This window comes from Zalophus californianus, chromosome 8 (assembly GCF_009762305.2).
Source record: "Zalophus californianus isolate mZalCal1 chromosome 8, mZalCal1.pri.v2, whole genome shotgun sequence".
In the NCBI taxonomy this organism is placed as follows: Eukaryota; Metazoa; Chordata; class Mammalia; order Carnivora; family Otariidae; genus Zalophus; species Zalophus californianus.
In genome coordinates, this window is record NC_045602.1 from 113,761,166 (window position 1) to 113,785,774 (window position 24,609).

General features: G+C 48.5%; 1 protein-coding gene and 1 long non-coding RNA gene across 8 annotated transcripts in view; one reads left to right on the forward strand and one right to left on the reverse strand.

Annotated features, from left to right (window-relative positions):
* The window catches only part of LOC113938081, a 50,271-nt gene that overhangs the window by 14,184 nt on the left and 11,478 nt on the right, over positions 1 to 24,609 (reverse strand). The window lies entirely within an intron of this gene.
* The window catches only part of HCK (HCK proto-oncogene, Src family tyrosine kinase), a 39,057-nt gene that overhangs the window by 12,241 nt on the left and 2,207 nt on the right, over positions 1 to 24,609 (forward strand). For 2 of the 7 annotated variants that reach the window (XM_027623208.2, XM_027623202.2), the window contains 11 exons: positions 2,681 to 2,798; positions 5,361 to 5,400; positions 5,748 to 5,850; positions 6,639 to 6,737; positions 10,761 to 10,864; positions 13,534 to 13,683; positions 14,000 to 14,152; positions 15,602 to 15,781; positions 16,821 to 16,897; positions 22,413 to 22,566; positions 23,498 to 23,629. In XM_027623208.2, coding sequence (XP_027479009.1) covers positions 2,682 to 2,798; positions 5,361 to 5,400; positions 5,748 to 5,850; positions 6,639 to 6,737; positions 10,761 to 10,864; positions 13,534 to 13,683; positions 14,000 to 14,152; positions 15,602 to 15,781; positions 16,821 to 16,897; positions 22,413 to 22,566; positions 23,498 to 23,629 — 1,309 coding nt within the window. In that variant the 5' untranslated portion in view covers position 2,681. The other 5 variants (XM_027623201.2, XM_027623203.2, XM_027623205.2 and 2 more) reach the window with 5 other exon arrangements.

Here is a 24,609-nt window from a genome sequence, read left to right on the forward strand (position 1 = left end):
AGGGCAGGTCCACGTTTGCTAGTAAACAAAATTGGTTATGGTTAACATTTCTGTAGTGTCTGCTCTGTGCCAGGAACCTTTACATTTATCAACTCATTCCGTGCTCACCACCACCCTGTGCGGTAGGACCCCAGCGTCCTTTCTCAGAGGTGGCCTTGGATCATGCATCAGCATGAGGACTGCAGAGTCCTGTCACCCAGGACCCTGTGGCCCTCTCGAATATGTAAATTGCTGGTATAAATGAAACTCAGTAGGTGCTCAGAGAAGCAGAAGGAGCTGCCCTGCATCACACAGCAGTGTCCTTCCCAGAACACTCTTATATAATCAAAAAAATATGAAAAAAATATGAAATGTAATATGATTGTATGCCATACAGAACCACACAATATGCTGTCTTATTTCCGGAACTGTAATACCCATTTATCACAAGTCAAAGAGAGGTGTTTTAAATGCATATAAGTACATTATAAAGCAGTGATTAATTGTGATAATTTTTCAAATTAATGATCCAGCACTCTGGGAGTCTGAAGCAGTTCCTTATTTTATTCACAATAGGCAAATGAAGCAGAAACCGCTTAAGTCTTGAAGTGGTAAATTGTTGCCAATTCCCACAAGGACAGACAAAAACATCCTTGTGAATAAAAAGAATCTTTTTTAAAAAGTAACTCCCCTAAGCCTAGAAATATGGATTTTTTCCCTTAAACCACAAACATGTGTTTATTTTAACAAGATAAGTATAACTGAGTTCTGATTTAGAAGAGAATTGCAATTGTGTAGAGCTGAGGAAAACAATTACTCTCTCATGTGGCTGCTTATGGCTCATCTTCTCAGCAAGTATATGTGAGCATTTTGAGAGAAGAAATAAAACATTTCTGCCACTTTTGCAATTAAGTTTTGACTCTGATCTGAATAAACATGTTTTCTTTAAGTATCTTTAAATTTCATGAACCCATCGACAACGTCTGTCAGCTTTACCTCCAAAATGTCCCCCTGAATCTGTCCATTGCTTACCTCCCTGGTGGTCACCACCCCTCGGCCAGGCCACCATCATCTCATGCCTGGACTCCTGCAGTGGACCAGGTTCCCTGCCCTGCCTCCTGGAGTCCCTACTCCACCCAGCAGCCATTATTTGAAATGCAAATGAATCCCATCATTCTCCTGCCTAAAACTTTCCAGGTTTCCCATCATCTTTAGAATCAAATCCAGATTCCTCCTTGGCTGTAAAAGATGTGGCAGCCTTTTCCCAAACCACACTCCGCTTCCCTGCCTGTGACCTCCAGCCACACCAGCCTCCTTTCAGTACCTCATTCTCTCCAAGCACATTCCAGCCTCAGGGCCTTTGCTCTTGCTGTTCCCTCTGCCTGGAACATTGTTCCCTCACCATGTTACATGACTGGCTCCTTTGTGCCATTTGGGTCCCAGCTCTGACGTCACCTCCTCAGAGAAGCCTTCCCCAATCACCCTGTCTAAAAAAGCCCTGCACTGTTGTTTCCTAGCACATCCTTAATGATTGTCTTCACACTTTTCACTAAATTTACCTTGTTATGTATTTGTTTACCTGTTTATTGTCTGTGTCTCCCATTCATCCCCAGGGTGAGCTCCATAACGGCATGAACTCGCTTATCTTACTCATGATGTAGAAGAGTGCTCAGTAAGTCTTTACTGAGTAAACAAAGGAATGAATGACCAAATAAACTTATGAGAGAAAGAAGGAAGAAAGAAAAAGAGAGACGGAGGGAGGAAGGAAACTCTTATAAGGCAGTTATAAAATGATACAAGGAAGATGATGCCTTGACTATTATTTAGCTAGATTGTTTGAGCCATATTATGTGACCTCATCTTGGTCATTTAATGGTAATAAATGGTAATAAAGGGGCGCATGGGTGGCTCAGTCATTAAGCGTCTGCCTTCAGCTCAGGTCATGATCCCAGGGTCCTGAGGTCGAGCCCCGCATGGGGCTCCCTGTCCGCTGGAAGCCTGCTTCTCCCTCTCTCACTCCCCCTGCTTGTGTTCCCTCTCTTGCTGTGTCTCTCTCTGTCAAATAAATAAATAAAATCATTTTAAAAAATGGTAATAAATACCATAAAATGGTAATTTATTACATAATAATAGTGTAGTTTCACTTTACTGTTTGCTCTGAGTCCCATGCTGTGCTAAGTTATTTCCCTGCCTACATGTTTTCTCATCCTTCCTACACCCTGAGAGTATGTTTTATTATTATTATCCCCACTTTGCTGATGAGGAACTGAGACTGGGGAGTAGGGTGAGTGATGAATGAGGTGTTGGTGGGGTGGAGGGGTAAAGTGTCAACTCAAGGCTTTCTGATCCCTGAACTTGTGGTAACTACCACCCGCTCTGCTGCAAGGCTCTGCATGTTGAATTTTGATCATCCTCATGATTTATTCTCTGAATAAACTCCCTACTGCAGGGGTCCTTGGCAGCATGACTATGACAACTTGTCAGCTCTGTGTGGGTATGTGGCAGACAAGGACATGGGGAAGCCCAGGGGCGGCAAGGGTGGACTGAGTGGGCTTGGCAGGGGCGGTGGACGGGGGGTAGGGGGAGACAGGGTAGGGGAGAGGGGGCCAGCCTGAGGGCAGGGGACCTGGAACCCAGCATCTAGGACTCCCTGTGTGGGGCTCTGGGCAAGCCAAGCTCACTTCCCTTATCTCTGATGCAGGATGGGGTGCATGAAGTCCAAATTCCTCCAGGACAGAGGCAAGGTCTCAAAAACCGAGCCCAGCACCAACCCACACAGCACTGTGTATGTGCCAGATCCCACGTCTGCAAGCAAGCGGGTGAGTGGGGCAAGAAAGGGGTTCGGCCGCCTGAGGGGCTGCCCCATGCTGTCCCAAATTGCCCTAACAGCCTCCTGTTTTCCCAACTGTCAGCAGGGTATGTTTGGGGTGACACGGAGCTGGCCCGTCACCAACAGTGTACCCTAACTCTCTGGAATACATCTGCACCAAGGACCTGGGGCAATGACGTCACTCCTCCTTGTCTGGCTGCCCAGGCCTTGGCACCTCCGCCCGGGCTCCAGGGACCAGGTCCTGGTGGGCAGGGCAGAGGCCCCGAGCCCGGGCAGTAGCACGAGCAGTGCTGAGAGTAGTCAGTGACCTGACCAGTAACAACAACAGTCGAAGCAGCGATGGTAATGGTAGTATTAGTGCTATAGCAATAACCGTAATAACAATTGTGCCAGCAAGATCTGCAGCAGTATAAGGGCAAGCGCAGGTGCAGTAAGAGAAGTGGTCATACCAGTAGAGGTATTTGCTTACTTATCCTCTACTTACTCGGGGCTCACGACGGACCACGCACTGTCCTAAGTGCTGTATGGTGTTATCAACACCTTAAAGCCTCACAGTAATCCTAGGTCTCAATTTTTGTTACACAGGTGAGACACAGAGTTTAATAACGTGCTGAAGTCTGTACGGGTAGTGAGGGGTAGGGTCAGGATTCAAACTTGGGCCGTGCAAGCACCAAAGTACCAGGGGTGGGAGCAGGAGAAACAGAGGCGGAAGGCAAAGGCTAATGAGGAACCGCAGTCAGGGCGGTACTCGTGGTGATAATGGGGCTCATAGTTGCCACGGCCGCAGGGCCCCTGCGACTGCAGCCGTGACAGTGATAGAAGAGAGGCTATGGCAGTAACAGGAACAGAACCAGGAGTGGTGGTGATGATACTAGAGCTGCAGGAATGGCTGTAATAATCTTACCATTCTAGGAACACCTGCTATTTTCTAGGCACTGGGGTGAGGTGCTTCTACACCGTTAGTCCTCACAGGAAGCTGTGAGGCAAGAGTTATGCCACCGTGACTGTGACTAAGGCTCAAAGAGGTGAAATGCCTCCCAGGGGCCACACAGTTGGGAACAGCAGAGCTGGGTCTTTCTAACCCCGAGGCAGGGGTGCTCTCTCCTTCCTAGGGCAGGCCCTTAGAAAGTTCTTCCTCAGATTGAAGGAGGCCTATTGTCTCATAACCCTGACTCCTTGTTCCCAAACCTACCCCTTAGTCCCGCACCAAATACATCCACTCCCTTTGCCCCAGGACAACCACTAGAGAATGAAGGCAAAGCTCTTATCCCAACCCACCCATTCCTTCCAAATCATCTTTTCACGTGACATGGGTTCCTGGCCTCTCTCCATTCTGCTTGCCCTTCTCCAGGCATGATGTCTAGAACAGGGCTAATTTTGGGAATTCGGGGGGGGGGGGTCAGTGGAATTGTCACCTCCCTCCCTCTGACACATGACCTCTATTAATACATCCTGAGATGATATGATCTTCTCACACCAGTGATGTCCTGAACTGACATCCTAAACCCTTAGTCACTCATAGATGTGTTCTCTCTCCTAACCTGCATGGCCCTGGGCCCTTTCTGTGGCTAGGGCTCCAGCTTCTCCGAGGCCCTCTTAGCTTGACACCAGTGGGAAACAGGGTTTTCTCCCACCAGTTTTTGGTTGTCTCCTGAGCATCAGATTTAAGGGATGCTATTATCGGCCATTTGTCGTTCTCCTGCAGGGCATTAGTTCAGTGGTAAGTTAGTAAGTGTTCCTCAGAGAAAGGGTTCCCAGGCCAAATTAGTTTACAAAATACTGGGCAAAACAGGCTCCTTCCCTGTGGGAGTCCTCAGAGCTTTATGAATCTTAATGGGCTTTGTGGATCTCCCCCCAAAAAGACATACTTCTCATTGTTTCCCACACCTGTTTCTCTAAGTTTACTTAAGTGTGCAACATACAAACACATTCCCCTTGAAAAGAAAAATCACAAATTACAGTGAAAGCTAGTTTCTTCTGACCAATGTCCTGCTCACACACATAGAGTTTGTGTCCACAGAACGTATTTAGGATGTGTGTGTATGTGTTCTCTATGGATCGTGTTTCTCATTCTGAAGAACTGGGTTTGTTCACTCGCCAGTGTATCTTTAAGGCCTAGTTGTGCTGGGAATGAAGCTCCACTTCCCTGAGGGCTGTTAGAGCGCCATCTGTAGGCATCAGATCCCTTCTGGATGATCACTTAGGGTCCTTCATATACATAATGGAGGCTTTATGCATGGGACGTGTTGGTAGACCTACAGCTTCTTCAAACATATCTTAGGAAACACTGATCTGGACCAACCCCCTCACCATATGTCAAAGGAGGTCCCCAGTATGGCCAAGGCCAAGGCCACAACCCAAGAGACCTGGATCTTTGTGGTGTCCCTCATGGGCTGTGTGACCTCACATATGTCCCAAGCCCTCTCAGATCCTCCACCCATGACATACAGGGCTGGGATGAGATACTCTTGGGTGTCCGTTTTGACACAGACCTTCTGTGGCTCCCCACACACTTTTAGATTCATCCCCTTCTCCCATTTCTTTCCCACAGCGTCCTGACAACAGCAACAACCCACCAGGGTCCACAGGTGGTAAGTATTTGGCAAACATAATGTGGTGGAGTCTTGTGTCATGGAGAGGATTAGGTTAGGTGCTTAGAGATTAAGGCAAAAATCCCAGTCAAAATCACCCTTGCAAATCCTTTAAATTGCTCCCAAAGTACTTTGTACAGGCTATTTTGTTTCTATTACACTGTCTACTAATGCAAACCTTTAGCTTTAAACTCTAGAATCGCACCCCACATGGCAAAATCCTTATTTATACCATGAAACAGGCATGTCAGTGGGTCCAGGGCTGGGTGCCAGTTGTTGGGATAGGAAACACCCAGAGCCGTGGTGGTGCTCAGATAAAGCCTCACCATCCCGCGTGTCTCTCCCAGCAGGTCCTGATGACATCATTGTGATTGCCCTTTATGATTATGAGGCCATTCACCCTGAAGACCTCAGTTTCCAGAAGGGAGATCAGATGGTGGTCCTGGAAGAGTGCGTCTCTATCCCACTCCTAAGACATAGCTACCTCCAATACTCAATCATGCTCTCTTCTGTGTTTCAATAAAGAACCTGATAGACTATCTTATACTAGAGGGTAAATGGCCGATAAGAATCATAATAGAGGATGAAGGGTTTGCTGTTAACCTGGATGAGAGCCACAACAAAGGAGCTTGTGTACTTACTAGCAGTGCACATCCAGGCAACAATGAACAGGTGAAAGTGCTTTCTCAGGGAGGCCTTCCTCGGGCTCCTATAATTAAGCTACAGGTTTATCTATAGACCAGACCCTGTGGAGGTACCTTTGCATTCAGAAATCTCTGGATCTCGAAGTTTCCTACCTCCAGTCCCCTACAGTCTTCACCATCCGTGTAGTGTCACTGTGAGCTGGGGCTCAAGAATGGGAGTGGTTATGCTTGGTCACACCACTCTCTGTGGTTGTTGGCCCACAATGAGTCTGCCATGGGCACAGGACCCCATACCCTAAGTATGGACCACTGCAAGTCCAGGGGAAGAGTGGGGCCAGAGACCTAGGGCTGTGGGCTATGAATGCAGGGATGGGGCTTGATTCTAGACCCTCGGATGCACAGTGGGGACTGTTATAAATATCCCTACCCTAATGATGGAGTGCGTGCTGGGGGCTGGGACCGTGGTGACCCTGCCTCTTACCCTATCTGCTTCCTGGATTTGGGGGGGAGGTATTCTAGGCCACGGGTGGGGAGCCCAGGAGGACCAGGGGATTCCTTCTGCTCCCTGACTCCTTTGCTCTCTCCTGTCCTCAGGTCTGGGGAATGGTGGAAGGCTCGATCCCTGGCCACCCGGAAAGAAGGCTACATCCCAAGCAACTATGTCGCCCACGTTGACTCTCTGGAGACAGAGGAGTAAGTATTCCATTTTTCCTGCCCCACAGAAGGAAGTATGAGCTAAATCCGGTTTGTTCCTGCCTCGGGGCTCTTGCACTCACTGTCTCCCCTGCATGACATACTCTTCCTAGGGGGTCTGCTCTTGCCTGGCTCCTTCTCGCTCTTCAGGTCTCAGGCCACCGCCCTGTCTAAGGCAGATCCCCTGTGGTCCTCTGTCTCTCGTGGAGACCCGTTTTGTTCCCTTCTGAACACTTCTCGCTAGCAAGAACAATCTTGTTTCTGTGGTTGTTCACACATTCACTGCCTGCGTCCCCCACTAGGTGGGAGCATTTGAGGACAGGGACCTTGTCTGTCTGCCAGTGCATCCTCAGCACCGGCCGGCATGCAGTAGGTGCTCAATACATATTTGTTGACTGAAGGATATGGTCCACGCCAAAGAGGGTCTTCCGAGAGGCAAGCCAGCCCACACCTGGTCAGCCATCCCTCATTTGGTTCATTCAGCAAATATGTGCCCGCCCATCACCAAGCCCTGTGCCAGAAAGGGGACTGCAAGAACCAGTCAGGCATACCCGTGCCCTCAGAGAGCTCCCTGTAACACGGCAGTCTAGGCTGCAAGTTCTCCTCTGTGTCTAGCTTGACTCTGAAAACCTAAACAGTTATAGGGCATTCATGCATCCGTCCCATCACCCAACAGACATCTGTTGAGCATCCAGCAGCCCTGTTCCAGGGACACAAGGTGACCCAGGGCTCCTCCCTGGGGATGTTCACAGCATGGTGGGCGAGATTGGCGAGTGAAAGGATGGCCAAGCTACGGGGCGATGGCAGATCCCATTCACAAGCAGCTGTTCAAAAAGTTAAGAAATGGCGGTCCCTATGGTTTTCTCTCTTCTCCCTCCTCCCTCTGGCTCAATGGTGTTGAGGGTTTGAAATGCTGACCTATTAAAAATTAAAATGTTTGGGCTTTCCCTATCTTAAAGTCATGCCCTTCTTAGTGCACATGAAACCTCTTTGCTGTGTGAAGTGTCCCCTCTGTGGCCATGAGGAAGGCCCCTCTCCCACCTCTGACCCTTCTGTCCTGGACCACCCCCTAGCACACCCCCTACATGCGGCAGGCGGGGCTTGGTTCCTTCTTACTCCTTCTAGGCTTTCTCTTGGGGCATCCAGTGCTCTGCTCCCAGACTCCAGGATCTGAACACTCACAGAATGCCCACACCCCAACTTTCCCAGCAGCCTTAGAGGAGGTACCTGCTGGTGGTACTCCTCAAGGCAGCATACTTGCTAAAGGGAAAAGGCAGCGTGCAGACAACATGTATTATGGGCTATCATTTGTGAACAAAGGGGATAACCTCAACGGTCGTTCTCAGTCTTGAGTGCATCACCATCACCTGGAGGGCTGGTTAAAATGCTGGTTTCTGGGCCCTGCTCCTCAACTGTCTGATTCAGAATTTGCATTTCTAACAAGTTCTCAGGTGAGGCTGATGCTGCTGGTCCAGGGACTCACCTTGACAACCACTGACCTAAATAGACATTGGGCTTGCCGAGTGCACTCACATGTTCTTGAGTCTGCATCAAGGAACTGCCAGCAGAGGGTGCCTTTGGGGAGGGTGGTCAGGGCATTGAAAAGGAAGGGGGTGGGGAGGAATCTTACTTCCTGCCCCTCCTTGAAGTAGACCATACTTTGTTTCAAAATGCAAATAGTGGGGAAGGACATAGAACAGAGTGAAAAGCCTTCCTTCCATCCTATCCCCAACCAGCCACTTCCCCTCCCCAGAAGCAACCAGTTTCTTATGTGTCTTCCCAAATGCTTAATACTTGTGCAAGAAAATACATATATCTCCCTTTATTTTACACCAGTGGCAGATACTACACACACTGTCCTGCACCTTCCTTGTACAGGCGCAGTGTCCATCATGCAGACGCCCTACCGTCCCCTCTTAGTGGTCACTGAAATCACTTCCAATCCTGGGCTATAGTGACTCTCCTTGTGTATCTGTCATTTCTTCCTTGTGCAAAATCCCTAGGATAACTTCCCACGGGTGGGATTGCCAGGGAGACAGCTCTTACTGTGTACCCTGTTATATTGCTTGAATATTTCACCATAGCACAAATCAGTTCAAAAATGAAAGCAGATAACAGACACATGAAAAAATGTTCGTCATCATTAGCCATTAGGGAAATTCAAATCAAAACCACATTGAGATGCCACCTTACACCAGTTAGGATGGCAAAAATGGACAGGGCAAGAAACAACAAATGTTGGAGAGGTTGTGGAGAAAAGGGAACCCTCTTAACACAGTTGGTGGGAATGCAAGTTGGTACAGCCACTTTGGAAAACAGTGCGGAGGTTCCTCAAAAATTAAAAATAGAGCTACCCTCTGACCCAGCAATCGCACTACTGGGTATTTACCCCAAAGACACAGATGTAGTGAAAAGAAGGGCCATATGCACCCCAGTGTTCAAAGCAGCAATGTCCACAATAGCCGAACGGTGGAAAGAGCCGAGATGCCCTTCAATAGACGAATGGATAAAGAAGATGTGGTCCATGTATACAAGGGAATATTACTCAGCCATCAGAAAGGATGAGTACCCAACTTTTGCATCAACATGGATGGGACTTGGAGGAGACTATGCTAAGTGAAATAAGTGAAGCAGAGAAAGTCAATTATCAGATGGTTTCATTTATTTGTGGAACATAAGGAATAGCAGGGAGGACATTAGGAGAAGGAAGGAGAAATGAAGGGGGGGCAAATTGGAGGGGAGATGAACCATGAGAGACTACGGACTCTGAGAAACAAACAGGGTTTTGGGGGGGGATGGGTTAGCCCAGTGATGGGTATTAAGGAGGGCACATACTACATGGAGCACTGGGTGTTATAATGGATCGTGGATCACCACATCAAAAACTGATGATGTATGGTGACTAACATAACATAATAAAATTTAAAAAAAAATGAAAACAGAGAAGGCAGGTGGGCAGTGTCCCATGGTGACGAAGAGTGTGGGCTCCAGAGTTAGATCGCCTGGACTTGAATCCTGCCTCCACTACTTCCCAGCTATATGACACCAGTCAAGTAACTTGCTCTCTCTGTTCCTCAGTTTCCCCATCTATAAAATGGGGATAATAAGGGCCATGATTCTATACAGTTGTTGGGTGGATAACAAGAACTTGATGAATGTTAGCTGTCTTTCTCCCCCAGTTGATACAGAGGAAACAGAGGCCCAGAGAGGGGAGTGACTTGCTCAAAGTCACACAGCAGATTTGTGGCAGGTACAAGGCCAGCTGACCTTGGGTCTGGGACGTTTTCCATTATAGCATACGAACCACTCCTCACCCTGCTGAGGGTAGGAATGGATTTGGCTGCTGCTGCAGCTTGGGCTTTTCCACTCAATATCCCAAACATTCATTCAGGGAGAAAAATGAAAAGGTCCAAGTATAAAATTATTGAAATCTCACATTTTAGCTTGAAAATTCATGTTGACTTTGTATTCAACGTTGCACACACAGAAGAGGATACATTGTAAAGTTTACAAAGTTCAGGCCCCCACTCACATGGACATCTGAGACCCTGAGAGGATGCTCATGTGTACCTCTGAAATTGGCAAAAGCAAGATTTTGACCACAGTTGGTTAAGACGGCTGTATCTTAACAGTTTTTCTATCCATCACCATATCCCTCACATTGGGCGGCAATGGAATGACCCATGGCATTTTGTATTTGTAATGCTGTACTCCTTTTCTTTAAAAAAAAGTTTTTCTTCTTTTTTTTTTTTTTTACAGTTTTTTGGGGGGAAATCTTTCTTTTGGTATTATTTTTCTTAAAGAAAGCTCCCCAAACTGCATAAGTTTCCATCTCAGCAAACTGAATTCACTCCTGGTAAAATGTCTGTTTCCGTATCAAAAGAATGGTTATTTTTCCCAAAAGAATCTTGTGGGAAAATCGATGCTACAGGAAGCCAGGCTCTCAGTCTCTTGGTGCCCAGTGTAAGCGGGACAGGACCCCCTACCCCAGGTTCACATGCTGCTCCCGCCCCTCTCCACCAGGTGGTTCTTCAAGGACATCAGCCGGAAGGATGCAGAGCGCCAACTCCTGGCCCCGGGCAACGTGCTGGGTTCCTTCATGATCCGGGACAGTGAGACCACCAAAGGTGACGCCAGCCTTGCCCACCCTGCCCCACCCTGCAGGGATACCCCAGGCATGACTGGCCACCACTCTCCTGCAAATGCCCCGGGAGGGCTGAGCCACTCACCCAGCCCACCAGACTGCCAACTTTTCTCCTGCCCTTTGCTCGAGCCTGGTTTAGGTGTTCTCAGCCTCTGTAGTTCCTGGTTGTGTCCCTGGATGTAGGCCCAAGTGGTTGTGGACCCCGAGAAACAATATTCTGTTGAAGCTTGACCTTCACTAGCTTATATTACTTAAAATACCCATCACAGTGTATCTTGTCCAGAAGCCTGATTCCCCCTCCTTCCATAAGGAAGGGGTAGACCAGGCCACAGGAAGAGCCCCAGGTCAGCCTCCTCTGAGACTGCTTAAACTGGCTCTTTTGAGGTTTTTTGGAAGTTCTGATGTTGGCGAACTACTTCCTGAAATTCTGGGGCTTTCTGCTGGGTTGTCACCCAGGAAGGAAGAACAGTACCCAAAAACATCACATAAACTAGCATCTGTTGAGGCTAATTTTTCCAAAGGAATGGATGTCAAGAAGGAGTCTTGTGATTTCAGACTTCACACGTGGAGGGCACCTTAACTAATATGTTTGGTCTCAAAGCTGCTTCGTTCAGATTAAGCAAGTAAATTGCATAAAATGTGACCTCACAGTATCCTGAGCAGTTTTGGGGACATCCATCAAAGGCATCTGCATGGCCTTCTCCTCTACCCCTAGATTTCTGAATTGGTCAAGCCCGAACGTGGTAGGCACTCACCATCACTGTTTCAGGCCAGTGCATATTTAGGCTTATTTCCTCCCACACAACAAGGCCCCTTCCGAACCTCAGGGCAAGGCAAATAGGACAAAAAAGGCAAAGCTGTACACAGTCCCCAGCTTCTCCTCTCCAGCTGCTCCCAGGACAGCTGGGGATTGACTGAGCTGGTCTATCCTGAAGATAGTGGCAGGGGAGACGAGAAACAACCCCAGCCCTGAAGGGCAGGAAGCTGAGCCTGGTTCGCTCTCACAGGTCCCCCCAGATGGAGGACCCAAGGGGCCAGTTTAGCCAGTTTAATAAAACTGGCACCGTGAGTGCCCTGAATCCCACCCTGCTGCTTCTCGGATTCTACCCCAACCCCATCTAATATCAGTCAAGCCAGCCTCACCTTGGCCCGGCAGAGGGGCAAAGAGTGGGGCCTGGCGCCAGCTGCCTGGGTTTGAATCCTGGCTCTGCCACTTCCCAGCTGCATGACTGCAAGTCAGTTAGTTCACCTGCCTGGACCTCAGTCTCCTTGCCTCTGAAATGATGGTGATCTAAAACCTTGACCTCATGGGGTTATTCATTCACTATAATGAATAACATAATGCCTTATATTCATACAATTACAATCCGTTTTTGTGACAATTATTCATATTCACTCACAGTTTATTTGGACGAAGTTCTTAGAACAGTGGCTGGCATGTCTGGTCAATTGTTATTCGTGCAAATTTAAGCCTCCTCAAAATCCTATGACATAGTACTCACAGTGCACGTAGAGCAGATGAGAGACAGAGAGGCTAATAGCGTGCCCAATGACGCACAGCTTGCAAATGCAGAAGCATGCTCAGGGACTGAAAGACTTGTGTGTTTCTGGTCTGTGTGATGTCATGCGCATTAGGTTCCTATTACTGCTGTCACAAATGACCACAAATTTCGTGGCTGAGAACAAGATAAATTTATTATCTTACAGTTCTGGAGGTCAGAAGTCTGAAATTGGTCTCGCTAGGCTCAAGTCAAGGTGTCCAAAGGGCTGGTTCCTTCTAGAGGCTTCAGGAAATAATCTGATTCCTTGCCTTTGTCAGCTTCTAGAGGCCATCAGCATTCCTTGGCTCATGGCCCCTTTCTCGCATCCCTCCAACCTTGTGTTTCCATCTTCACCTATCCTGCTATTGACTTTGACCTTCCCACCTCCTCTTATAAGGACCCTGTGATTCCCTCGGGACCACCTGGACAACCTACAACAATGTCCCCATCTCCAGATCCTTAAGGGGATCACATCCCCCAAGTCCCTTTAACCTAACAAAGTCATAGGTGCCAGTGATTAGGACATGGACATCTCGGGGGGGGGGGCCTGTTGTTCAGCCTACCATGACATCTAATGTTGACATTTACATTTCAGTGTTTACATTTCAAGAGTCAGACTGCGTTTGTTGTTGTGGATCTTTTTGTTTGTTTCTGAGTAACCTATTTACCAATCTGATGTGGTATCTTGGCTTTTGTGATAGATGACAGATGATAGATAGATTGAGTTAATGAAGATGCTGATGAGAGCCCACATGTGCTGAGTGTTCACACCCTGAGTGCTTTACAGCATTACTTCTTCTAATCACCAGGCAATGTGATGAGGTATGGAGGTATGATGACCAACCCCATTTTACAGATGAGGAAGCTGAGGCACAGAGCGGTGACATGGTCACTTATTCAGGATCTCACAGCTGGACATGGAGGAGACTGGATGAGAACCCAGAGAGCCTGACCCCACAGCCCACTCTTCCCCTGCATTCCACTGCCCCAGTGCCCACATGGTGCCAGCAGTGGCCTTACAGGGGTGCCAGGAGTGGGCGTCAGGGTGCTAACATGAGGTGGTGGGGCTCTGAGATCTCACTCCTGAGGGGTTTTTCTCTGGCCCTTGCAGGAAGCTACTCTTTGTCTGTGCGAGACTATGACCCCCAGCACAGGGACGCAGTGAAGCATTACAAGATCCGGACCCTGGACAGTGGGGGCTTCTACATCTCTCCACGGAGCACCTTCAGCACCCTACAGGAGCTGGTGGCCCACTACAAGAGTGAGTCCTGCCCGGGGCTGCATCCCAACCAGGGTGGACCCGTCTCCCAGGAATCCTAGTGAAGGGTGCACTGCAGCTTCTGAGGCCTGCTGAGCTCTTCCTGACCCTCCCCAGACAAATAGCTGCTTTGAGTCTCTGGAAGGCTTAGTCCTGTTGAGCAGGAGGGTCGAGGTGACATCTCATCATGCTCTGTGCTCATGTCCCCGATAGCGGTAACCCATTGGAACACTGGCCACAGGCAGTGGACCGGGCAGGGAGGCCTCCGAGGGGAAGTCTCTGGCTGGCTGCCCTCGACTGACCAGGGGCTGTGTTCCAGAGGGGAGTGATGGACTCTGCCAGAAGCTGACAGTGCCCTGCATGTCCACCAAGCCCCAGAAGCCGTGGGAGAAAGATGCCTGGGAGATACCCCGGGAATCCCTCAAGCTGGAGAAGAAACTTGGAGCCGGGCAGTTTGGGGAAGTCTGGATGGGTAAGGACCCAAGGCCAGAGGGTGAAGGGAGGGCCAAATGAGGGAGGTCATTGCTTCCAGGAACAGCTGGAGGCAAAGTGGGGATGCCACCCAGGGTGGAAGGGGAGATTTGAATAATAACCGTAAAGGAGCAATTCCTCTGATAGCAACCACATTATCCTGCTATGCAAATGCTGATTTGCCTTTGAGGCCAGGTTTGTTGGGGTCCAAATCTCCCTTCTGGGAAGGAGGAGTCCCCTTCCCCTCCCTCGCATGGAGCTGGGACAGTCCACCAGTTTGGGGTTGAGATCGTCGGAGGCGTCTTTGGATGATGGAAACTAAGAGTGGGGAAATGTAGTTTAGAGATTTTTCAGGTACGTTCAGTGTTGGCAACTGATGAGCAAGCTGCTCTGAGCACCTGTCATGTGCCCAGCACCACGCGAGGGCATTGTGGGGCACCAAAAAGGCATGCACCACCCTGCCACCCTGCCCCTAATAACTTGAGAACAGCAATGCCTGCTTTGCAGAATGCGGGGTAGGTGCAATGCCTGGCCCAGTGCCTGGTGCACTCCACCATGTTCCAAGTGGGAACGAAGACAACTTACAGAGATGCAAACAATTGAGTCAGAAAAAATAAATTTAAAATCTACACATTTCAACTACATTTAAAGAGACCCTGCTGTGTGCCAGGCATTGAATAAGAGAATGTGGCAGAGAAATTATAGAGAAGAATGTAAAGTGGATCTGAGTGATAAGGTTGGAAAACTAAAAATATTATATAAAGCCTTAGACTCTCACTACAGGAAGACCTCAATCTAGATTTGAGCTTCCTGGCAGCCAAGGCAAAAAGGGAAACACAAATGATTATGAGATTTACAAGATCAACAAGATGAGGCAGGGGTGGGGTGGGTTGAGTCCCTGTGGTTGGAGGGGGAGCCGGTGCTTGAGACTGACTGATATGCAGGCTGGTTGGTGCACAAAAGGCAAGGGGGAGTTTGGTGGATGATGAAGCTGTCAAGGTGGGCAAGGCCAAATCCTGCAGGGTTTTGTGGACCATGATGAAATTGGTCATTTAATTGAGAGCAGTGTTGTGATTAAAGCATTTTAAGCAAAGATGGTGTGTGTGTGTATGCACCAGGAACAATCTGAGTGAAGTTTTGAGGTTATTCTTGAATCCCCACAACAGCCCTTGAAAGGCAGTGCTGATCATTTCCACTTTGCAGATGAGAAAACCACAGTTCTGAGAGGTTTAGTGACTTGCCCAAGGGCACACAGCTAGGAAGTTGTGAACCAGCCTTCTAACCCACATCTTTCTGAGGCCAAAGCCTGTGTCTCCCTTCTCCTCTCTGAGGGCTGAGATGAGCAGGGAAGGAGTTCTGCAGGAAGCGGTTCTGCAGCGGGGCCTCCCAGGGCCATGGGGGAAGGAGCAGTGGGTTCTGACCACCTTTCGTGTTCCCTCTCCTGCTCCAGCCACCTACAACAAGCACACCAAGGTGGCCGTGAAGACAATGAAGCCAGGGAGCATGTCTGTGGAGGCCTTCCTAGCAGAGGCCAATCTGATGAAGACTCTGCAGCATGACAAGCTGGTGAAGCTGCATGCAGTGGTCACAGAGGAACCCATCTACATCATCACGGAGTTCATGGCCAAAGGTGCTGCGCTCTGGGCACTGGGGATACAGGCATTGGTTCATACTGGTCAATAGCACACTCAAAGGTGATCCTGACATGGTTCTTGCCCTCCAGTATGGCCAGGAGCTCTTCTGAGAAGTACTCATTGAACTTGAGTACTTGGGCCTTGACAGGCAACGGCCCAGCCCTCCTGGTTAATGGGGTGAAACCATTTAAGGGGATGCCAGGAGAAGGGGAGCTCACGGGGCTACAGGAGAGGGGAGTGGGTGATGGTAGGAAAGGCTTATGGGTTTAGGATAAGCCTTCGAGGCTGGGGGCAGCTCTGTGCCTCTCCTGCGGTCTTCTGGGTCTGGACCAATGCTCTGGAAAAGAGAGTTGGCAAAGCATTCCTTCCAGGTTGCCCCCACCCTGCCCGCCCATGATCCAAGATTTCCCAGGGATTTTTTTTTTTTAAAGCCACCACTTCACCACCATCTTCAATCCTTGCCCATTTTTCGATAAACAGAAACATCTCACACAACCTCATTGGGTGTGAATTTGAAATCTCAAAACGCTTTTCATTTTCTAAATACACAATTATGCCAGCGTCAGGAAAGCACGCCCCCCACCCCCGCCCCAGTCATCCAGGTTCAGAAAGCTATCTCAGTCAAAGAAATTGTGATTGCCCCCATCCAGTAATCACAGTCATTTTTAAAACACCCAAATTCTAGTTCCCAAATATTAGGAGTGGTAAATAAACATTCTTATTTAAATCCGTTACTTTTTAAATTTTTTTTAAGATTTTATTTATTTATTTAAGAGAGAGAAAGAGACAGAGACAGAGCATGAACAGGGGGGAGGAGGCAGAAGGAGAGGGAGCATCAGGCTCCCCACTGAGCAGGGAGCCCAAAGCAGGGCTTGATCCCAGGACCCTGAGATCATGACCTGAGCAGAAGGCAGATGCTCAACCAACTGAGCCACTCAGGCGCCCCTATTTCAATCCATGACTATGAGCAATTTTAACCATACACCAAGGGAGCCTGAGTACTGAGTAGTATGTGTTGCTTCCCCTCCCCCACAGGAAGCCTGCTGGACTTCCTGAAAAGTGCAGAGGGCAGCAAGCAGCCATTGCCCAAGCTCATTGACTTCTCAGCCCAGGTAAGAGTCTAAGGGGGACATCGGGGGGCGGGGGGAGGCAGGAATTCAATGATTTATTTAACACATGCTTATTGGGCTCCGGCTATAATAGTACCATCAGCAGTAACAGCTGACAGGCACTGAGTGCTCGGTACGAACGTACAGTTCACCTGGGAAAAACATGAGTTTGGACTGCGCTGGGTCCATTTAGAAGCAGATTCTTTTATTATAAATAGAGTACAGTGATGTCAATGTATTTTCTCTTTCTATGATTTCCTTAATAACATTTTCTCTTCTCTAGCTGACTCTTGTAAGAATACAGGGTATAATACATATAACAAACGAAACACGTATAAATCCATCGTTTATGGTACTGGTGAGGCTTTGGGTCAACGGTAGGCTATTAGTAGTTCAGTTTTGGGGGGGAGAGAAGTTGTATGTGGGTTTTTGGCTGTGCAGGGGTCCTAACCCTCGCGTTGCTCAAGACTCAACTGTACGCTTTTTGTATGTGTCTTGCAAGCACTAACACATCTGTCCTCACATCAAACTTAGAGAGTGGGATTTTTATTATCTATTTTTTAAAGATTTTATTTATTTATTTGAGAGAGAGAGCACGTGAGAGAGCACATGAGGTGGGGAAGGGGCAGAGGGAGAGGGAGAAGCAAACTCCCCACTGAGCAAGGAGCCAGCCAACCAGGGACTCAATCTCAGGACCTCGGGATCAGACCTGAGCCGAAGGCAGATGCTTAACTGACTGAGCCACCCAGGAGCCCCTTTATTATCTATTCTTATGCAAGACTCCTCCAAAGCTTAGTAGCTTGAAACAATAACAGTTTGTTATTTCTTGTGATGCTGTGCGTTGACTGGGGTTGGCTGGGTGGTTAGACTGAGGACAGTCACATGGATGCATTCTGCTGAGAGCTTGCCTGGGGCTAGAATGTCCGGCATGGTGGCTCAGCCTCTGGGATCTCTCTCCTGTGGCCCCTCGTCACTCAGCAGTCCAACCAGAGCTTCTTTACGGCACAGTGGCTACGTTCCAAGAAGGAGTGTTCCAAGGGACCAAGCCCTAATGTGCAAGCACTTGTGAATCCTCTGCTCCCATCATGCTTTGCTACTTTTCATTGGCCAAAGCACGGCCCACGGCCCAGCCCAGGCTCAGGGTCGAAGGGGGTTGCATAAGAGCATGAGTCCCAGGAGGCACAGTCCGTTGGGGGCCACCAATGTAACAGTCCAGCCACAGACAGGTCATCCCATTTTACAGAATAGGAAAGTAAGGCATTGCGAAGCAGTTGAGTGCAGATGAGGAAACTGAGGCCCAGTGAGATGAAGTAGTTTGCCTAAATTACTGTGTTGAGGTAGGAGGATACAGCAACAAATGAAATGGAGAGTATTTCTGTCCTCCCAGAGTTTATAGACATTAAACAATTGGATCTCTAAGAGAGCCATTACCCAAGTGGTCCTGGCTCAGCACTGAAGGATGCAGTATCCAGCAAAATAAGGTACACAAACCACAGGACCACTTCTGAAAATCCCATTTTCTCTCTCATTTTCCCTTCACTCTCTGCAGTTCCTCTTACTCCTGGCTTGAGCGCTTTTAGCTTCTGTTTTCTCTTATTCTCTCCTCTCTGTGGGAAAACAGGGGAGGAAAGGGATGCTGTGGGAGGTCATGGCTGGAGCAATTAGCCTGGTCCGGGAGCAACCCAGGAAGGCTTCCCAGAGGAAGTGCCTTCTGGGCTGAACCCTGAAGAACGAGTGGAAGTTAGGCAGCTGCAGTGGAGAGAGGAGGGTACTCTAGATGGAAGAAACAGCCTGTGCCAAAGCCCATGGGAGAAAGAAAAGAGCTGGGCCTGGTCAGCCCATACCTAGGGCTGGCAAAGATGAAGACAGTGTGGTTTGCAGCCTGGAGGGTGTTAAGGGAGACCTGCCTAGGGCCTTCTGGAGATCCCTAAGGCAGAACTCATGGGGGTATGCAAATCCCAGGAGAGGAATGTCCAGATATATATATATATATATAAAGGCTTTAAATTTTGGAGACTGGAATGCCAGAGGCATATGGAAATCAAGGCCTGGCATTTTCACTTTAATGGGCCCTGTCCCTAGGGAAACAACAGTCTGGCCTATAACTAAATTATAACCATCAAGGTGGCAGAACTCTTGTTGGGGGAGGGTCAGCCTGGCCAAAGCCACTCTCCCTGCTTCACAGATGGGAAAACAGAAACCAGGAGCAGAGGGCCCAGGGAGAGGAAGGAGGCAACCTGGGACCAGGTCTTCACTTCCAGTCCTAGGAAAGGCAGACGGTGCAGTAGAATATGTCTCACCCACTGACTGTGTGGGGCTCAGACCTACTACAGGCCTTGGTGTCTTCATTTGTCAAAGGAGGGAATTAGGCCACATCTGTGCTTCTCAAGTTCAAAAGCCTTTTATAAAGTCATAAATCTGTTGGTCAAATGAAATCTTATACAGCAGCTGAACATTTTAAAATAGGTCAAAACAGAGCTGCTCAGATTGAAGAGGGTGCAGCTTTGTCCCCCCACCCTCCCACCACCGGCAACCCCGAGCAATCAGTGGGATTCAGTTGGAAGAGCCCAGATCAGGCCCTTTCAGCTCTGATTTTGTGGTTCCCTGATACTCTCAGAAGGAAACCCAAGTTTTTGTTTTTGTTTTTGTTTTTTTCAAACCCAAGTTTTAATGCCCCCCCACCACCCCCACCAACGGCAACCCCGAGCAATCAGTGGGATTCAGTTGGAAGAGCCCAGATCAGGCCCTTTCAGCTCTGATTTTGTGGTTCCCTGATACTCTCAGAAGGAAACCCAAGTTTTTGTTTTTGTTTTTGTTTTTTTCAAACCCAAGTTTTAATGCCCAACATCAGGGCAGCCTGCTTGGTTGACATGAAATGTTACCACTTCATCAACCCCTAGCTCTTAGACCAACCCTGAGCCCAGTGAACCTCTCCATTTTTCATTCATTCAATCCTTGAGAAGCAACACTATGTAAGCATCTGGGCTTAGGAGTCACATAGAGTTTTGGTTTTGAACCCAGCTCTGCCTGTGTTGCTTTGAGCCAGATGCTTAACCTCTCTGAATGCCACTCTCCTCACCAGGGAGCATGAATAGCCACGATTGAAGTGAATACTTATGTGCCACTGTTCTATACCCTTGATGTAGACTTAGAAGATTCATCCTCACATGACCCCTCAGAAGCAGGTTCTGTTGATGTCCTCCCTTCTACGGAGAAGAAAAGTAAGGCAAGAGAAGGGAAGTAGCTTGCTTGAGGTCCCAGAGCTGTGGGGCTCAGGCTGAGCTGGTCCAACTCCAGAGTAATTGCAGAGTTACTTAGGCAGTATCCTCCACAGTCTCCTAAATTGGGTTAATCCCACCTACCCCCTTGAGTGCATGTGAAAATCAATAACATGAATGTCTGCCTGTGGGTACTGAAAAAAATGGTAACTAGCAGCATTAGTGCCAAATCCAAGGCCAAAAGTCCAGGTAGAGTGATGGATCAGTGCCCAGACCCTGAGCAGGGATGCTGGAGTTCCACTACTGGTCTCCACTTGGACCAGTTACTTATTTCTCCAGAATTCAGCTTTCTTGCCTGTGACATATGGCTGATAGCAGGCGTACCTCCCCCAAAGCACAGAGCAAATGCTATTTAAGCTCAAATATCATCTCATAGTAAATGAAGAAGCTACAGTGCCTGCCATTAGCATAATAGCCCTTGTTAACTGTTCTGTTGTCTGAGGACTCCTGATAAATCCCTTCCCCTCCCCCCCCCTCTGCCCCCCACAAGACCTTGTCTCATCTCACCCCAGGCTTGTGAATCCAAGCAAAATCAGTCTCAAGTTTTTGTTACAGTCTGAAGCCTCACACCTCGGTTCTGGTAGCCACCAGGTTCCCCCTGCTGGCCACTTCCCGCAAGTGCGCCACCCCTTGCCTCTGACCTTGAGCAGGCTTGTGTCTTGGTCTGGTCTGCCTTGTCAGGCTCCCCGACCCTACTCCCCAAATCTCACCAGATTGCACCCAGCTGCAGTCCTCCAGAGCACTGGAGTTCTGCAGTAATTAGAGGCAACATGGGGCACAGGGACTGGAAATCTGCAGACTGGTTTGAGTCTGACATTGAGAATTTTCCTGGTGGGATGATACGGAAAAAGTGTCCCCTGCTCTGTAAAACAGAGATTATAATAACATTTGGCTCGAGGAGCTCAAAGGCCAGTTTGTAAGCCATAAGTGCCGTTTTCTAGGTGTCTGGGTGTTAATTATAAGCCTCTTTATGAGGGTTAATGCACAAGCCCTTGAAAAAGGTCCCTGAGGGGGCACCTGGGTGGTTCAGTCCGTTAGGCGTCTGCCTTTGGCTCAGGTCATGATCCCGGGGTCCTGGGATCGAGCCCCGCATCAGGCTCTCTGCTCAGTGGGGAACCTGCTTTTCCTTCTCCCTCTGTCTACTGCTCTGCCTACTTGTGTGTGCGCGCGCTCTCTCTCTGGCAAATAAATAAAATCTTAAAAAAAAAAAAAAAAGAAGTCCCTAAGGAAAGATCCCACATCTTTCCATCAGAGGCTTCCAGGGACCCATTGTGAATGAGAATTCTCCATACAGTCTATTATTCATTCAGCAGCCATGATGGCATTAAAATATACATCAGACCATGTCACACTCCTGCTAGAGGACTTCTACCATCTTCCCATTGTGCTCAGTGTACAATCCAACCTCCCCTCCAAACCTAGAAGGTTCTTCGCAGTCAGCAGCCTCCCTCTCAACCTCAACTCCCCCCCCCCGCCCCCATCTCTCTGTGGCAACTTCTGCTCAGCCACCTGTTCCATGAACACCAAATTCATTCCTACCTCTGGGCCTTTGCACGTGATGTTCTTACTGCCAGGAATGCTCTTATTTGACACACTTATTATCACTACTCAGATCTTTGGTAATATTTCACCTCTTCAAAGCAGCCTTCTCTGACTACTCAATTCAAAACCGCAGTCTACACTTCATGTCCTGCTATCCTGCTTTATCCTTTATGGCCCTTACTACTACCTGCAGGGGTCTTGCCTGGCTCACCAGCTGTTCAAATAATATGCCTGCCACCCGTGAGACACTCAGTAGATATTTGCTAAATGAATACATGAATTTTCCCTACCCAGGCTTGAGGATGAAGAAGGTACAAGAGATACAGCAGAATATGACATTAGCCTAGGTTGTCTTCCAGAAAGAAGGCTGGGCATGAGAGGACCTCATAGTATTCTGGTGTATGTGTATGTAGGTCCTGAGGAAATAACGCCATTGCTCTTTCCTCAAAGTAGTCTCTGGAAGTCTTGGAATCCCAAAGAAGCTCCTAAAGAGACCCAGCCCTGAGATTGCCGCCCAACCTAGATGGGGAGATAGAGAAATGCCAACCTGCGCTCAGGACCCTTCCACAAGAAAGGGGAAGCTGGCACACATGTTTTCCCATTTTCTCAGACTTAGACACACCTCTTGTGTTTTTGGGCGGGACCCAACTTGGGCTGGGCCAGATGCGAACATGAGGGTGTCTCTGTTTTGGGTGGAGATTGCAGAAGGCATGGCCTTCATCGAGCAGAGGAACTACATTCACCGAGACCTCCGAGCCGCCAACATCCTGGTCTCTGCGTCCCTGGTGTGTAAGATCGCCGACTTTGGCCTGGCACGTGTCATCGAGGACAACGAGTACATGGCTCGGGAAGGTAGGGAGCACTGCCAAGGGACCCGTGGGGCCCCCTTGGATGGGTTGTGAGCATTGAGAGTCAAGACATGTGTCTGTCTCCGTATTAGCTATGTTTTAGTAAGCTTGCTGGAGTCCTTCTGGACAGAGTACCCTGGTCTGTAGACTCTCACCGAGAGACTCTGATCAATTTTAGGCTGAGCTAGCCAAATGCATGTGGAAATTAAGGGTGAGAGCAACTTTATGTGTAATAGACAAAAACTGGGAAGAATCCAAATATCCATGAGTAGATGAGTAGTGGAACGGATATATAAATTGTGGTACATTCATGTAATATAATATTACACAGCAATGAAAAATTACAAACCAATGCTCCACCCAACCAAATGGTCGGCTCTCAAAGACATAATGTTGAAATGAAAGAAATCAGACCAAAAAAAAAAAAAAAAAAAAGAGCTGGATAGTGCCATTTATATAAAATTCAGAAACAGGCAAACTTGTGGCTGAATAGCAACATAATTTGTGACAGCCAAAAAGTAGAAGCAACAAGAGCACATTATTTGGCCACAAGAAAGGACGGAAGGACTGATAGATGCTTACCATGGATAAACTTTCAGAACATCGTGTTAAGTGACAAAGACTGCATATCGTATGATTCCATTCATAGGAGTCCTCGAGGACTCTACTCTTTGGGAGCTGTAGTTCACTGGGATATTGGCTGAATCAACGAGATGGTCCAGAGTGTCAGCTCCCCTGACACGCCCCAAACCCCTCTGCCCCTTCCTCTCCACTCTAGACATCCGTCCTCAGGATGGATAGCCCTTGCTTCCGTGGAGGCTGGACGTAGGGGCAGATGTTAGCAGCCTTGCCCCTGTCCTGCTCCTCACCCTAGCAGACACTCAGCCCTGACTGCTCCCAGACTCTCTCTGACTCTGCTCTGCCCAATCCCACAGGGGCCAAGTTCCCCATCAAGTGGACAGCTCCTGAAGCCATCAACTTTGGCTCTTTCACCATCAAGTCAGACGTCTGGTCCTTTGGTATTCTGCTGATGGAGATCGTCACCTATGGCCGGATCCCTTACCCAGGTAGCGAAGGGGGCATCAGCTTGCAGCTGCTTCCATGGCCCAGCCTGGGTCTCTTCTCTTGTCAGTGTATCCATTCAGATGGAGTTCTTGATCCTTGCCCCCAACCTCCCCTCATCTGCCCCATCTCAGTTAAAGGTACCACTATCCACCCAGTTTCTTAAGCTGAAAATCTGAGGACATCTTTGGCCCTTCCTTTTCTCTCACCCCTTACTACATCCAAAGCAGTCCCAAGGTTTCGGCCACTTGCCTCCAAAATACATGCTCATGTCTAACTCCACTGTCTCCATCCACATTGAGGCCAACATCATCTCCCACCTTGATGGTACAGTGGCCTCCTACGCAGTCTCCCTGCATCTGTCCCTCTCCCCGACAGGCCATTCTCCACTGAGGCCAGAGGGATCCTTCTAGAACTGTGAAACAGATCTTGTCCCTTCTCCACCTCTAACTCTTTAATGGTCTCTCATCGTAATTGGGACAAAATCTCAAACTTCTAATTATGGCCCGTAGGTCCTACATGGTCCGGCCCCTGCCTACTTCTCCAGCCTCACCTCATTCTGTATCCCACCATGCAGTCCTCTCAAGTATCATACATGACCCCTACTTCTCATTCATAATACCCCATATTGTCTCATTCATAGTATTCATTGCAATTGACAACTATATATTTGTTTAATATTTTCCCCCACCAAACACTGAGCTCCATGAGGTCAGAAATCATGTCTGTATTCCTCACTAGTGTATGTGCACTGCTCACCTCTGTGCTTGGCACATGGTGGGTTCTTAATAACTATTCGTTGAATGGATTAATTTATCCCCATGCCTACGGGCAGCACCCTACGCTGAGTAGACCAGGTAGTTACAAAGACATACCCAACATGTAGATTGCCTGAGAGTCCATAAATAATGTTATTCTCTGTTCTTTTCTGGTTCAGATGTCTCCTGTTCTGTAGCCAGAACACTGGGGAGAAGCAGAAAGGCAG